This window comes from Telmatherina bonti (genome assembly GCF_933228915.1).
Source record: "Telmatherina bonti genome assembly, chromosome: 24".
Taxonomy (NCBI): domain Eukaryota; kingdom Metazoa; phylum Chordata; class Actinopteri; order Atheriniformes; family Telmatherinidae; genus Telmatherina; species Telmatherina bonti.
In genome coordinates, this window is record NC_136633.1 from 2,040,175 (window position 1) to 2,057,374 (window position 17,200).

Below are 17,200 nucleotides of genomic sequence, written 5' to 3' on the forward strand. Positions count from 1 at the left end.
CTATATATCAAAGACCTCATAGTTCCTTATATACCAAGTAGAGTACTTCGTTCGCAGACTGCAGGCTTACTTGTGGTTTCTAGAGTCTCAAAGAGCCGAGCAGGAGGCAGAGCCTTTGGTTATCAGGCCCCTCTCTTATGGAATAAGCTCCCAGTTAGTGTTAGGGAAGCAGACACCCTCCCCACCTTTAAGACTAGGCTGAAGACTTATCTTTTTGATAAGTCCTATAGCTAGGGATGGTTAGCATCCCTTAGTTATGCTGCTATAGGTTTAGACTGCTGAGGGACATTTCCTGATACACTGAGCTTCTTTCTTTTTCTCTTTATTTCTCTCTTTTACCCCCCCCCCCCATAACAGTGTTGCATCATTAACATGTATGTCTCCTGTCTCAGCAGGTCTCCCTGGCCGGGAGTAGCAGTTCCTGTTGTCTTTTGTCTTTCTGTCCTCTTCCCCCCACACAGCAGAAGCAGATGGCTGCCTGTCCTGAGCCGGGTTCTGCCAGAGGTTTCCTTCCTGTTAAAAGGGAGTTTTTTCCTTCCCACTGTTGCCAGTGTGCTTGCTCAGGATGGGAGATTGAGTTGGACTCAACTCAGTCTGTTGGTTTCCTTGTATAGGCTGTTATGAATTGGCCTTCATTATGTTTTCCCCTCTGTCTGTAAAGCGTCTTGAGATGGCATTGCCGTGATTTGACGCTATATAAATAAAGTTGAATTGAATTGAATTGAACCTGACTCGTTTCAGTCCGACTCCTTTCAACCTACTCCTTTCAACCTGACTCCTTTCAATCCGACTCCTTTCAGTCCGACTCCTTTCAGTCTGACTCCTTGCAACCCGACTCGTTTCAGTCTGACTCGTTTCAGTCCGACTCGTTTCAGTCCGACTCCTTTCAGTCTGGCTCCATTCAGTCTGGCTCCATTCAGTCCGACTCCTTTCAGTCCGACTCCTTTCAGTCTGACTCCTTGCAACCCGACTCGTTTCAGTCTGACTCGTTTCAGTCCGACTCGTTTCAGTTCGACTCCTTTCAGTCCGACTCCTTTCAACCTGACTCCTTTCAACCTACTCCTTTCAACCTGACTCCTTTCAACCTGACTCCTTTCAGTCCGACTCCTTTCAGTCCGACTCCTTTCAGTCTGACTCCATTCAGTCTGACTCCATTCAGTCCGACTCCATTCAGTCCGACTCCTTTCAGTCCGACTCCTTTCAGTCCGACTCCTTTCAGTCTGACTCCTTTCAACCCGACTCGTTTCAGTCTGACTCGTTTCAGTCCGACTCGTTTCAGTTCGACTCCTTTCAGTCCGACTCCTTTCAACCTGACTCCTTCCAACCTGACTCGTTTCAGTCCGACTCCTTTCAACCTGACTCCTTTCAGTCTGACTCCTTTCAGTCTGACTCCTTTCAACCTGACTCCTTTCAGTCCGACTCCTTTCAACCTGACTCCTTTTTAGTTCGACTCTTTTCAACCTGACTCGTTTCAGTCCGACTCCTTTCAGTCTGACTCCGATCAACCTGACTCCTTTCAGTCCGACTCCTTTCAACCTGACTCCTTTCAGTCCGACTCCTTTCAGTCCGACTCCTTTCAACCTGACTCCTTTCAGTCCGACTCTTTTCAGTCCGACTCCTTTCAGTCCGACTCCTTTCAGTCTGACTCCTTTCAACCTGACTCGTTTCAGTCTGACTCCTTTCAACCTGACTCGTTTCAGTCTGACTCCTTTCAACCTGACTCGTTTCAGTCTGACTCCTTTCAACCTGACTCGTTTCAGTCTGACTCCTTTCAACCCGACTCGTTTCAACCCGACTCCTTTCAGTCCGACTCCTTTCAGTCCGACTCCTTTCAGTCCTGTGTTTAGTTATTAATTTAGCCAATTTTAAAACACCTCAGAATAACTTAAAACATTAGAATATATGTGGAGTCAAAATGACTCGTTTCTTCAAAATATTTTCGCTATCAATATCTAAATCAAACTTTACGTCTAAAGGAAAAGCTCTTAAAAAGGCTTTAGTTCTCAGGAGATTTGCTGCAACACACAAGTTTTAATGATACCTGTGTGTTTATCTATCTATCTATCTAGGCACAAATATGATTAACAGGAACTTTCACCTTCCCAGCTGGCCACGGTTCAGTGTGAAACACTGACAACACAGTAACAACACACACACCTTACAGCTGCTTTCTGCTTCTCTGTTCATATTACTGATCCACGTTAAAATGACCACATCACACTTTCCACCTCATCACCATGAGAATCTCCTGTTCCACCTCATCATGATGAGAATCTGCCGTTCCACCTCATCACCATGAGAATCTCCCGTTCCACCTCATCACCATGAGAATCTCCCGTTCCACCTCATCATGATGAGAATCTGCCGTTCCACCTCATCACCATGAGAATCTCCCGTTCCACCTCATCACCATGAGAATCTCCCGTTCCACCTCATCACCATGAGAATCTCCCGTTCCACCTCATCACCATGAGAATCTCCCGTTCTACCTCATCACCATGAGAATCTCCCGTTCCACCTCATCACCATGAGAATCTCATCTCCATCATGATGAGAATCTCCCGTTCCACCTCATCATCATGAGAATCTCCCGTTCCACCTCATCATCATGAGAATCTCCCGTTCCACCTCATCACCATGAGAATCTCCCGTTCCATCTCCCGTTCCACCTCATCACCATGAGAATCTCCCGTTCCACCTCATCATGATGAGAATCTGCCGTTCCACCTCATCACCATGAGAATCTCCCGTTCCACCTCATCACCATGAGAATCTCCCGTTCCACCTCATCACCATGAGAATCTCCCGTTCCACCTCATCACCATGAGAATCTCCCGTTCCACCTCATCACCATGAGAATCTCCCGTTCCACCTCATCACCATGAGAATCTCCCGTTCCACCTCATCACCATGAGAATCTCCCGTTCTACCTCATCACCATGAGAATCTCCCGTTCCACCTCATCACCATGAGAATCTCATCTCCATCATGATGAGAATCTCCCGTTCCACCTCATCATCATGAGAATCTCCCGTTCCACCTCATCACCATGAGAATCTCCCGTTCCACCTCATCACCATGAGAATCTCCCGTTCCACCTCATCACCATGAGAATCTCCCGTTCCACCTCATCACCATGAGAATCTCCCGTTCCACCTCATCACCATGAGAATCTCCCGTTCTACCTCATCACCATGAGAATCTCCCGTTCCACCTCATCACCATGAGAATCTCATCTCCATCATGATGAGAATCTCCCATTCCACCTCATCATCATGAGAATCTCCCGTTCCACCTCATCACCATGAGAATCTCCCGTTCCACCTCATCACCATGAGAATCTCCCGTTCCACCTCATCACCATGAGAATCTCCCGTTCCACCTCATCACCATGAGAATCTCCCATTCCACCTCATCACCATGAGAATCTCATCTCCATCATGATGAGAATCTCCCGTTCCACCTCATCACCATGAGAATCTCCCGTTCCACCTCATCACCATGAGAATCTCCCATTCCACCTCATCACCATGAGAATCTCATCTCCATCATCATGAGAATCTCCCGTTCCACCTCATCATGATGAGAATTTCCTGTTCCACCACATGCTAGAGGCTACTTTTCATCTGTGTTTTGTATTCTTCAGATCTAATAAGTGAAACAAACTGAACCCAGGAGGTGAGAAGTCTCATGAATTTGATGTCACATTTTAAAATGTATTTACTTTATAATCCTAGGTGAACTTGCAGTGTTGTATTGCATTTGGTCATTCTAGATTGCGTCATCTGATGGCAGCATATTGTAGTAGCTCTGACTTGCTATCTTGATTTCTTTTTTTTTTTAAAGTACAAAGTCTTCTCACATAGATATGACCTCAAATTAGGTATTTTTTTTCTGAGGATTTCATGCCGGTTCGGAGGGTGTGCTGCAAAGAAGATTTTTCTGCATATTTTTGCTCTTTCAAGACTTGTTATGATGAGTCTCCATGGCAACGAAAGACTTGTTTACAATCGGGATCAATTGATTAACCTCTCCTAAATCAGGATTATCTGCGAAACAACACATCAAATCCCGATGGAGTTGAAAAGAAAGAGAAGAGGATGCAGAGCGGGAGTGAGACAGAGGAGAAAGCGATGGAGATTTAAACCATTTCTCCCGACCGTCGTCATGGGTAATGTGAGATTGCTAGCTAATAAAAAGAACGAGCTCGAGATGCTAACAAGGTCTCAGAAAGAATACAGAGAGTGCAGTATTATGTGCTTCACCGAGACATGGCTGCATGAACACATCCCTGACTGTAATGTGTCTGTACCGGGCTTTAAAACGGTCCGTGCAGACCGCAGTAGACAACACAGCGGAAAGCTAAAGGGTGGTGGAATTGCAGTGCTGGTTAACCAGCGTTGGTGTCATCCTGGACATGTTACTGTCAAGGAGAAGATATGCACAAGGGACATGGAACTGTTAGCTGTGAGCTTCCATCCATATTATTTACCCAGAGAGTTTACCTGTGTTATTCTGGTAGCGGTTTATATAATACCTGGTACCGCACCAGACACAGCCTGTGATGTCATCAGCTCCGTCGTTGCTCGGCTACAGCATCCAAACTCATTCGTGGCGATCTCCGGAGACTTCAACAACGTCTCCCTCTCTGCAACTCTTTCAACATCCAGCAGTTTGTCAGCTGCTCCACCAGAGAAAATAAGATCTTGGACTTATTTTATGCAAATATGAATAATGGATCCAGTTGTTCTGCCCTGCCTCCTTTAGGAAGATCTGACCATAATCTGGTTCTTCTCACCTCCACCTACAAGCCCATCGTTCAGCAGCAACCAGTCATCACAAAGACTATCAAAATCTGGTCTGCTGAAGCTGAAGATGCTCTTAGAGGAGGCTTTGAGGCTACAGACTGGAACGTCCTCTGTGAACCTCATGGAGACGACATCAACGCCATGACTGAGTGTGTGACAGATTACATAAACTTCTGTGTGGACAGCATCGTCCCAACAAGAACAGTGAGGTGCTTCCCCAATAACAAACCCTGGATCACCAGTGACCTGAAAAAGCTGCTGAACATCAAAAAGAAAGCCTTCAGGGATGGAGACAGGGAGTTATTGAGGGCAACACAAAAACAACTTAAAACACAAACTAAGAAGTGCAAGGAGGACTACAGGAAGAAGTTAGAAAGTCAGCTCCAGCAGAATAACCTGAGGGATGTGTGGTCTGGAATGAAGAAGATCACCGGCTTCAAGTTAAAGGGGGACCAGCCTGATGGAGGTCTGGACAGAGCTAATGAGCTGAACATATTCTTCAACAGGTTCAGTTCACCCCCTACCTCCAGCCCAACAGACCACACACCCTCCATAAGCCCACTGCTTTCCTGTCACGCCTCCAATCTGTCACCCTGCAGCTCAGTCATGGACCAGAACACAGCTTCATCTCCCTCCACATCAGGACATCCTGAGACCTCCACCTTGTTTGTCTCCTGCAATCAGGTTAAGAAGCAACTTGAGAAACTGAACCAGAACAAGGCTGCAGGTCCAGATGGTGTCAGTCCCAGAGTTCTCAAGACCTGCTCAGAACAACTATGTCCGATTCTCCAGCACCTTTTCAACACCAGTCTGAGACAAAATAGAGTCCCAGTGCTGTGGAAAACCTCCTGCCTTGTTCCAGTGCCTAAAAAACCCAACCAGCTGAACCAAGTGACTACAGACCAGTTGCCCTGACATCTCACATCATGAAAGTCCTGGAGAGACTCTTACTGGCTCACCTCAACAAGCAAGTAAACACCTTTCAGGACCCATTCCAGTTTGCATATCGTAATGGACTTGGGGTTGAAGATGCCATCATATACCTGCTCCAGAGAGCACACTCTCATCTGGACCATTCAGGCAGCACTCTGAGGGTCATGTTCTTTCATTTCTCAGTGCTTTTAATACCATTCAGCTGCTTTGTTATGTGAGAAGTTCCATAAATTCCAGGTGGATACCTCCACAACCACCTGGATCTATGACTACCTCACAAACAGACCCCAGTTTGTGAGACTGAAAGGTTGTGTGTCTGAGATGGAGGTCAGCAGCACTGGTGCACCACAAGGAACTGTACTCTGGCCATTCCTCTTCACTCTGTACACCTCAGACTTCCAGTACAACTCTGAGTCCTGTCATCTGCAGAAATACTCTGATGACTCTGCAGTTGTGGGGTGTATCAGGGATGGACAAGAAGCAGAGTACAGAGAACTGGTCAGTCAGTTTGTTAAATGGTGCGGTGACAATCATCTCATATTAAATAGCAGCAAAACAAAAGAGATGATTGTTGACTTCAGGAGGAAGAAGAATAAACAGGTGGTGGAGGAATACAAGTATCTTGGAGTTCAGCTGGACAACAAACTGGACTGGAAATGCAACACTGACTACATCTACAAGAAAGGTCAGAGCAGACTGTACTTCTTAAGGAAGCTGAGATGGTTTAACGTCTGCACCAAGATGTTGCATATCTTCTATAAGTCTGTTGTGGAGAGTGCAGTCAGCTTTGCAGCATCTGCTGGGGTAGTAGCATCAGAACCAGAGACTTGAAGAGAATCAACAAACTGATCCAGAAAGCTGCTTCTGTGCTTGGAGTAACTCTGGAGCCGCTGGAGCTGATTGTCCAAAGAAGAATGCTGCACAAGCTGATGAAGATGATGGAGGATTCTTCACACCCTCTCCACAACACAGTGATGAAACAACAAAGTGTGTTCAGTGAGAGGCTTCTTCAGGTCCCATGTAAGACTGAAAGATACAGAAGATCATTCCTGCCAGCAGCCATCAGCCTCCGGAACAAGACCTCCTCTAGTTATTATTATTATATACTACAATATTGAATTTCCCTTTGGGGATTTCATTTTATTTAATTTCATTTCATTCCATCTTTCATTTCATTTCATGGTGTTCTTTTATGCCATATAACACATTTTGTCGTCTCCCTGACTGATATGTTCATGTTTTTCTCCTCTGCTCAGCCTTGTTGACTTTTTTCTGTATATCTGTGTTCTCCTGACATCCTGTCTTTTCAGTTGCAATGAATTTGTTCCAGTCCATCTTATCTTTTCATGTCATCTTTCTCAGAGTGACCTCTGTTTCTGTTGCTTCTGCATCTCATCTGATTAGTGTTCACAGAGTTTTGACCGTCTCACTGACCCAGTATAGTTTGTAAACCTGAATATCTGTTGAAGTCAGGTGATGATGACAGAAATGTGAACTGTTTTCTGACTGTAACAGAAATCTGTCTTGCTGTCACATATCTGCGTCAAACTGCCAAATGTTCTGTTTATAATATAAAAGGTTTATTGCTGAAAGTTAAGACAAAGAAGCTTCATCAGAGCTGGAAGAACACAAATCCAGCTGAGCTCAACATAAAAAGCCAGCTGACACAACGCAAAGTCTTCCTGACAGAGTGTGAGTGGAGTCCCAGACTTAAGCCTCTTACAGTAATACACCTCCTGCTGAGGCGACACCACAGTCCAGCAGAGCCGGACAGGACCGAGACCTGCTCACCTCCTCTCCCAGAAGACATAAGATCCCAGCTGCACCTGTGATCCCCATCATTCATGTGTCCGAGATGCTGGGAGGAGACCTGGTCGCCGTGTGGGAGGTGGGGCTGAGCGATGGAGTCTATAGGATCGAGTTTTCCCATGGAACCACCACGGGGAAACGCATTGTTTATGTCAACGGGAAGGTGAGATCCTGTTGGTGATTCCATCCTTCTACCGGTTTCAGACTCATTAAAATGAGCTTCTAACCTCACCAAAGAGCTTTGGACATTAGCTGAGCTGGTTTCTGTTAGTTAAGGCTTTATAAAACTCTAGGCATGTTTGAATAATCAGCATTTATTAAAAATTAGGAAAATCTATGGCTAGTATTCAACACAAGTGTTTTGGTAAACAGCCATGTGATCCTTTATGGTCATGTGAAACATTTCACATGAATTTCCGGCATCAAATTACAATGAAAAAGGGCCGAGTGGATCGTAAAGGACTTAGGAAGTAAAAGCAAGTCGACATAACATTCTCAATAAGCAGGAGTGTGTTTTTATTCCAAAATGCCCTTCAATTCGAAGCTGAAACGTCCGATTTCATGAGCAATGTGAAGGTTACAAACCAGCCTAAAGCACAGAGAAGCATTTGTGGAGGTTCTCAGGGATTTATTCTGCAGCCTTCACATTTTCTTTTTTTACATTTACGTTGCAGTAACGGTTTATTAGTACACAACATTTGGCCAGTACATTGTAAACGTGCCAAGTATGGGAAGGTAACCAGTAGACGAGACGGTAAATCCAAAGATCTGAAGAGTAACAGGAAACAGAAACTATACAACAGATGCAGGTGGGGGGGTCTGAAAGATGGAGGCTGGAGCTAAATGTGACTTTGTGAAGGCTCAGAGTTTAGATCCTTGACATTTTATCTGGCAACTCCTGAATCCCTTGGAAATATACATTTTCAACCATATGGTTATAATACCAGAGTGTATTCCATGTACACATTTAACCATATGGTTATATTACCAGAGTGTATTCCATGTACACATTTAACCATATGGTTATATTACCAGAGTGTATTCCATGTACACATTTAACCATATGGTTATATTACCAGAGTGTATTCCATGTACACATTTAACCATATGGTTATATTACCAGAGTGTATTCCTTGTACATATTTAACCATATGGTTATATTACCAGAGTGTATTCCATGTACACATTTAACCATATGGTTATATTACCAGAGTGTATTCCATGTACACATTTAACCATATGGTTATATTACCAGAGTGTATTCCATGTACACATTTAACCATATGGTTACATTACCAGAGTATATTCCATGTACACATTTAACCATATGGTGATATTACCAGAGTGTATTCCTTGTACATATTTAACCATATGGTTATATTACCAGAGTGTATTCCATGTACATATTTAACCATATGGTTATATTACCAGAGTGTATTCCATGTACACATTTAACCATATGGTTATATTACCAGAGTGTATTCCATGTACACATTTAACCATATGGTTATATTACCAGAGTGTATTCCATGTACACATTTAACCATATGGTTATATTACCAGAGTGTATTCCATGTACACATTTAACCATATGGTTATATTACCAGAGTGTATTCCATGTACACATTTAACCATATGGTTATATTACCAGAGTGTATTCCATGTACATATTTAACCATATGGTTATATTACCAGAGTGTATTCCATGTACACATTTAACCATATGGTTATATTACCAGAGTGTATTCCATGTACACATTTAACCATATGGTTATATTACCAGAGTGTATTCCATGTACACATTTAACCATATGGTTATATTACCAGAGTGTATTCCATGTACACATTTAACCATATGGTTATATTACCAGAGTGTATTCCATGTACATATTTAACCATATGGTTATAATACCAGAGTGTATTCCATGTACATATTTAACCATATGGTTATATTACCAGAGTGTATTCCATGTACATATTTAACCATATGGTTATATTACCAGAGTGTATTCCATGTACATATTTAACCATATGGTTATATTACCAGAGTATATTCCATGTACACATTTAACCATATGGTTATATTACCAGAGTGTATTCCATGTACACATTTAACCATATGGTTATATTACCAGAGTGTATTCCATGTACACATTTAACCATATGGTTATATTACCAGTGTATTCCATGTACACATTTAACCATATGGTTATAATACCAGAGTGTATTCCATGTACACATTTAACCATATGGTTATATTACCAGTGTATTCCATGTACACATTTAACCATATGGTTATATTACCAGTGTATTCCATGTACATATTTAACCATATGGTTATATTACCAGAGTGTATTCCATGTACATATTTAACCATATGGTTATATTACCAGAGTGTATTCCATGTACACATTTAACCATATGGTTATATTACCAGTGTATTCCATGTACACATTTAACCATATGGTTATATTACCAGAGTGTATTCCATGCACATATTTAACCATATGGTTATATTACCAGAGTGTATTCCATGTACATATTTAACCATATGGTTATATTACCAGAGTGTATTCCATGTACATATTTAACCATATGGTTATATTACCAGAGTGTATTCCATGTACATATTTAACCATATGGTTATAATACCAGAGTGTATTCCATGTACATATTTAACCATATGGTTACATTACCAGAGTGTATTCCATGTACACATTTAACCATATGGTTATATTACCAGAGTGTATTCCATGTACACATTTAACCATATGGTTATATTACCAGAGTGTATTCCATGTACATATTTAACCATATGGTTATATTACCAGAGTGTATTCCATGTACACATTTAACCATATGGTTATATTACCAGTGTATTCCATGTACACATTTAACCATATGGTTATATTACCAGAGTGTATTCCATGCACATATTTAACCATATGGTTATATTACCAGAGTGTATTCCATGTACATATTTAACCATATGGTTATATTACCAGAGTGTATTCCATGTACACATTTAACCATATGGTTATATTACCAGAGTGTATTCCATGTACATATTTAACCATATGGTTATATTACCAGAGTGTATTCCATGTACATATTTAACCATATGGTTATATTACCAGAGTGTATTCCATGTACATATTTAACCATATGGTTATATTACCAGAGTGTATTCCATGTACACATTTAACCATATGGTTATATTACCAGAGTGTATTCCATGTACACATTTAACCATATGGTTATATTACCAGAGTGTATTCCATGTACATATTTAACCATATGGTTATATTACCAGAGTGTATTCCATGTACACATTTAACCATATGGTTATATTACCAGAGTGTATTCCATGTACACATTTAACCATATGGTTATATTACCAGAATGTATTCCATGTACACATTTAACCATATGGTTATATTACCAGAGTGTATTCCATGTACATATTTAACCATATGGTTATATTACCAGAGTGTATTCCATGTACACATTTAACCATATGGTTATATTACCAGAGTGTATTCCATGTACACATTTAACCATATGGTTATATTACCAGAGTGTATTCCATGTACACATTTAACCATATGGTTATATTACCAGAGTGTATTCCATGTACACATTTAACCATATGGTTATATTACCAGAGTGTATTCCATGTACACATTTAACCATATGGTTATATTACCAGAGTGTATTCCATGTACACATTTAACCATATGGTTATATTACCAGAGTGTATTCCATGTACATATTTAACCATATGGTTATAATACCAGAGTGTATTCCATGTACACATTTAACCATATGGTTATAATACCAGAGTGTATTCCATGTACACATTTAACCATATGGTTATATTACCAGTGTATTCCATGTACACATTTAACCATATGGTTATATTACCAGTGTATTCCATGTACATATTTAACCACATGGTTATATTACCAGAGTGTATTCCATGTACACATTTAACCATATGGTTATATTACCAGAGTGTATTCCATGTACACATTTAACCATATGGTTATATTACCAGAGTGTATTCCATGTACACATTTAACCATATGGTTATATTACCAGAGTGTATTCCATGTACACATTTAACCATATGGTTATAATACCAGAGTGTATTCCATGTACACATTTAACCATATGGTTATAATACCAGAGTGTATTCCATGTACACATTTAACCATATGGTTATATTACCAGTGTATTCCATGTACACATTTAACCATATGGTTATATTACCAGAGTGTATTCCATGTACATATTTAACCATATGGTTATATTACCAGAGTGTATTCCATGTACACATTTAACCATATGGTTATATTACCAGAGTGTATTCCATGTACACATTTAACCATATGGTTATATTACCAGAGTGTATTCCTTGTACACATTTAACCATATGGTTATATTACCAGAGTGTATTCCATGTACACATTTAACCATATGGTTATATTACCAGAGTGTATTCCATGTACACATTTAACCATATGGTTATATTACCAGAGTGTATTCCATGTACATATTTAACCATATGGTTATAATACCAGAGTGTATTCCATGTACATATTTAACCATATGGTTATATTACCAGAGTGTATTCCATGTACATATTTAACCATATGGTTATATTACCAGAGTGTATTCCATGTACACATTTAACCATATGGTTATATTACCAGAGTGTATTCCATGTACACATTTAACCATATGGTTATATTACCAGAGTGTATTCCATGTACACATTTAACCATATGGTTATATTACCAGAGTGTATTCCATGTACACATTTAACCATATGGTTATATTACCAGAGTGTATTCCATGTACATATTTAACCATATGGTTATATTACCAGAGTGTATTCCATGTACATATTTAACCATATGGTTATATTACCAGAGTGTATTCCATGTACACATTTAACCATATGGTTATATTACCAGAGTGTATTCCATGTACACATTTAACCATATGGTTACATTACCAGAGTGTATTCCATGTACACATTTAACCATATGGTTATATTACCAGAGTGTATTCCATGTACACATTTAACCATATGGTTATATTACCAGAGTGTATTCCATGTACACATTTAACCATATGGTTATATTACCAGTGTATTCCATGTACACATTTAACCATATGGTTATATTACCAGAGTGTATTCCATGTACACATTTAACCATATGGTTATATTACCAGAGTGTATTCCATGTACACATTTAACCATATGGTTATATTACCAGAGTGTATTCCATGTACACATTTAACCATATGGTTATATTACCAGAGTGTATTCCATGTACACATTTAACCATATGGTTATATTACCAGAGTGTATTCCATGTACACATTTAACCATATGGTTATATTACCAGAGTGTATTCCATGTACACATTTAACCATATGGTTATATTACCAGAGTGTATTCCATGTACACATTTAACCATATGGTTATATTACCAGAGTGTATTCCATGTACATATTTAACCATATGGTTATAATACCAGAGTGTATTCCATGTACACATTTAACCATATGGTTATAATACCAGAGTGTATTCCATATACACATTTAACCATATGGTTATATTACCAGTGTATTCCATGTACACATTTAACCATATGGTTATATTACCAGTGTATTCCATGTACATATTTAACCATATGGTTATATTACCAGAGTGTATTCCATGTACACATTTAACCATATGGTTATATTACCAGAGTGTATTCCATGTACACATTTAACCATATGGTTATATTACCAGAGTGTATTCCATGTACACATTTAACCATATGGTTATATTACCAGAGTGTATTCCATGTACATATTTAACCATATGGTTATAATACCAGAGTGTATTCCATGTACACATTTAACCATATGGTTATAATACCAGAGTGTATTCCATGTACACATTTAACCATATGGTTATATTACCAGTGTATTCCATGTACACATTTAACCATATGGTTATATTACCAGTGTATTCCATGTACATATTTAACCATATGGTTATATTACCAGAGTGTATTCCATGTACACATTTAACCATATGGTTATATTAGCAGAGTGTATTCCATGTACACATTTAACCATATGGTTATATTACCAGAGTGTATTCCATGTACACATTTAACCATATGGTTATATTACCAGAGTGTATTCCATGTACACATTTAACCATATGGTTATATTACCAGAGTGTATTCCATGTACATATTTAACCATATGGTTATAATACCAGAGTGTATTCCATGTACACATTTAACCATATGGTTATAATACCAGAGTGTATTCCATGTACACATTTAACCATATGGTTATATTACCAGTGTATTCCATGTACACATTTAACCATATGGTTATATTACCAGTGTATTCCATGTACATATTTAACCATATGGTTATATTACCAGAGTGTATTCCATGTACACATTTAACCATATGGTTATATTACCAGAGTGTATTCCATGTACACATTTAACCATATGGTTATATTACCAGAGTGTATTCCATGTACACATTTAACCATATGGTTATATTACCAGAGTGTATTCCTTGTACATATTTAACCATATGGTTATATTACCAGAGTGTATTCCATGTACACATTTGACCATATGGTTATATTACCAGAGTGTATTCCATGTACACATTTAACCATATGGTTATATTACCAGAGTGTATTCCATGTACATATTTAACCATATGGTTATAATACCAGAGTGTATTCCATGTACATATTTAACCATATGGTTATATTACCAGAGTGTATTCCATGTACACATTTAACCATATGGTTATATTACCAGAGTGTATTCCATGTACACATTTAACCATATGGTTATATTACCAGAGTGTATTCCATGTACATATTTAACCATATGGTTATATTACCAGAGTGTATTCCATGTACATATTTAACCATATGGTTATATTACCAGAGTGTATTCCATGTACACATTTAACCATATGGTTATATTACCAGAGTGTATTCCATGTACACATTTAACCATATGGTTACATTACCAGAGTGTATTCCATGTACACATTTAACCATATGGTTATATTACCAGAGTGTATTCCATGTACACATTTAACCATATGGTTATATTACCAGAGTGTATTCCATGTACACATTTAACCATATGGTTATATTACCAGAGTGTATTCCATGTACACATTTAACCATATGGTTATATTACCAGAGTGTATTCCATGTACACATTTAACCATATGGTTATATTACCAGAGTGTATTCCATGTACATATTTAACCATATGGTTATAATACCAGAGTGTATTCCATGTACACATTTAACCATATGGTTATAATACCAGAGTGTATTCCATGTACACATTTAACCATATGGTTATATTACCAGTGTATTCCATGTACACATTTAACCATATGGTTATATTACCAGTGTATTCCATGTACATATTTAACCATATGGTTATATTACCAGAGTGTATTCCATGTACACATTTAACCATATGGTTATATTACCAGAGTGTATTCCATGTACACATTTAACCATATGGTTATATTACCAGAGTGTATTCCTTGTACATATTTAACCATATGGTTATATTACCAGAGTGTATTCCATGTACACATTTAACCATATGGTTATATTACCAGAGTGTATTCCATGTACACATTTAACCATATGGTTATATTACCAGAGTGTATTCCATGTACATATTTAACCATATGGTTATAATACCAGAGTGTATTCCATGTACATATTTAACCATATGGTTATATTACCAGAGTGTATTCCATGTACATATTTAACCATATGGTTATATTACCAGAGTGTATTCCATGTACATATTTAACCATATGGTTATATTACCAGAGTGTATTCCATGTACACATTTAACCATATGGTTATATTACCAGAGTGTATTCCATGTACACATTTAACCATATGGTTATATTACCAGAGTGTATTCCATGTACACATTTAACCATATGGTTATATTACCAGAGTGTATTCCATGTACATATTTAACCATATGGTTATATTACCAGAGTGTATTCCATGTACACATTTAACCATATGGTTATATTACCAGAGTGTATTCCATGCACATATTTAACCATATGGTTATATTACCAGAGTGTATTCCATGTACACATTTAACCATATGGTTACATTACCAGAGTGTATTCCATGTACATATTTAACCATATGGTTATAATACCAGAGTGTATTCCATGTACATATTTAACCATATGGTTATAATACCAGAGTGTATTCCATGTACATATTTAACCATATGGTTATATTACCAGAGTGTATTCCATGTACATATTTAACCATATGGTTATAATACCAGAGTGTATTCCAGCACTGTTCAGAAGTGGTCCTGGTGGGTTGGCGACCTGTCCAGGTATACCTGCCTTTCACTGGGATTGCTCCTGATTCCCACAAGCCTTAACTGGACTAAGCAATGTAGAGAATGAATGACTGAATGAACGAACAAACGACTGAATGAATAAATAATAAGTAGTAGCAGGGACGTAACCTAATCTGTGATGACTGGTGGGAGAACTCTGTGTGGTTCCATGATTTCTCCGATGAGCATGCAGAGGACATTTGTCCAGTAAAGGGTTAAACTCCATCTCCAACAATCCAGCTCTCACCTTTTCTGCCAGGAATCTAAAATAAACCCAAACATCTCTGCTTTATTTTCTCCATGATTAAAGTTTACACCTAAAGACCTGGACGCTGAACGGAGACGGATGTGCAGACAGAAGGACACTTCCATCTGTCAGTCAATGCAGCATAAGGAGTAATACCACCAAATAACCACAGGGGCAGCGCTGAGCAGGATAGCTTACTACCACCAGCAAAGAGGAAGAGGAACAGGAAGGCAGAAGAAGAAGAAGACATGAGCTGTAAGACACTTCTGGCACGATGGCACACTGAGCAGTCATGCTGAAACATAGTTCTGCTGTAAGGTTTCTCTTATTCCTACCCAAAATAACTTCCCCTCAAAAATCTGAACTGAAATAATAAATATGACCAAAGAACAACAAAAGACTAAAAAGGGAAAGAAAACCCCAGAGGAAAGAAAAGAAAAGCTCAGCTACAGATGACCACGACTACTGTTGGTCGGACATGGAGTGTGAAAGCAGCAGCGGTGGAAAAAGCTCTCCAGGAACTCAATGAGTCGCCTCTCTCGACACTCCCCAGAAAGCTAAATAAACCAGCCCCACAGCAGAGGACATGCTGACAGCTAACCAGGGTCTACCTGCGATTTGATAAACAAGACGCAAAGATGGCCGACATGAACAGTAAACTGTGGGAGAACTCCGTGATGGTAGCTAGTCTGGCCAAATCCAAATCACGGAGGTGGAACCTGAAGATGAAAGAAAACATGGATTAAGATATTAGAAAGGATGTCATTCAGATTCTCATTAAAGCTGTTCCAGAGTGGTGAGAAGGTGGAGAGCTTTGTGGATATTGTGCATCGGATTGGCAGAAAGGAGGAGGGCAGGAACCGACAGGTGATCATCCAGTTCGCTAAGCATTTACACCAGGATGGAATCTGGAAAAGATCCAAGAAAGGACCTGACCAAAGTAGATCAGC

The 17,200-nt window shown here is 39.1% G+C and overlaps 1 protein-coding gene across 1 annotated transcript in view; it reads left to right on the forward strand.

Annotated features, from left to right (window-relative positions):
* Nucleotides 1–7,596: 7,596 nt before the first annotated feature.
* LOC306773726 (fas apoptotic inhibitory molecule 1-like) overlaps nucleotides 7,597–17,200 on the forward strand; it is a gene marked incomplete at both ends in the record, with an annotated part of 44,823 nt that continues 35,219 nt past the window's right edge. Inside the window, one exon of the mRNA XM_079263624.1 lies at nucleotides 7,597–7,713. Coding sequence (XP_079119750.1) covers nucleotides 7,597–7,713 — 117 coding nt within the window. The remainder of the gene's footprint in view (nucleotides 7,714–17,200) is intronic.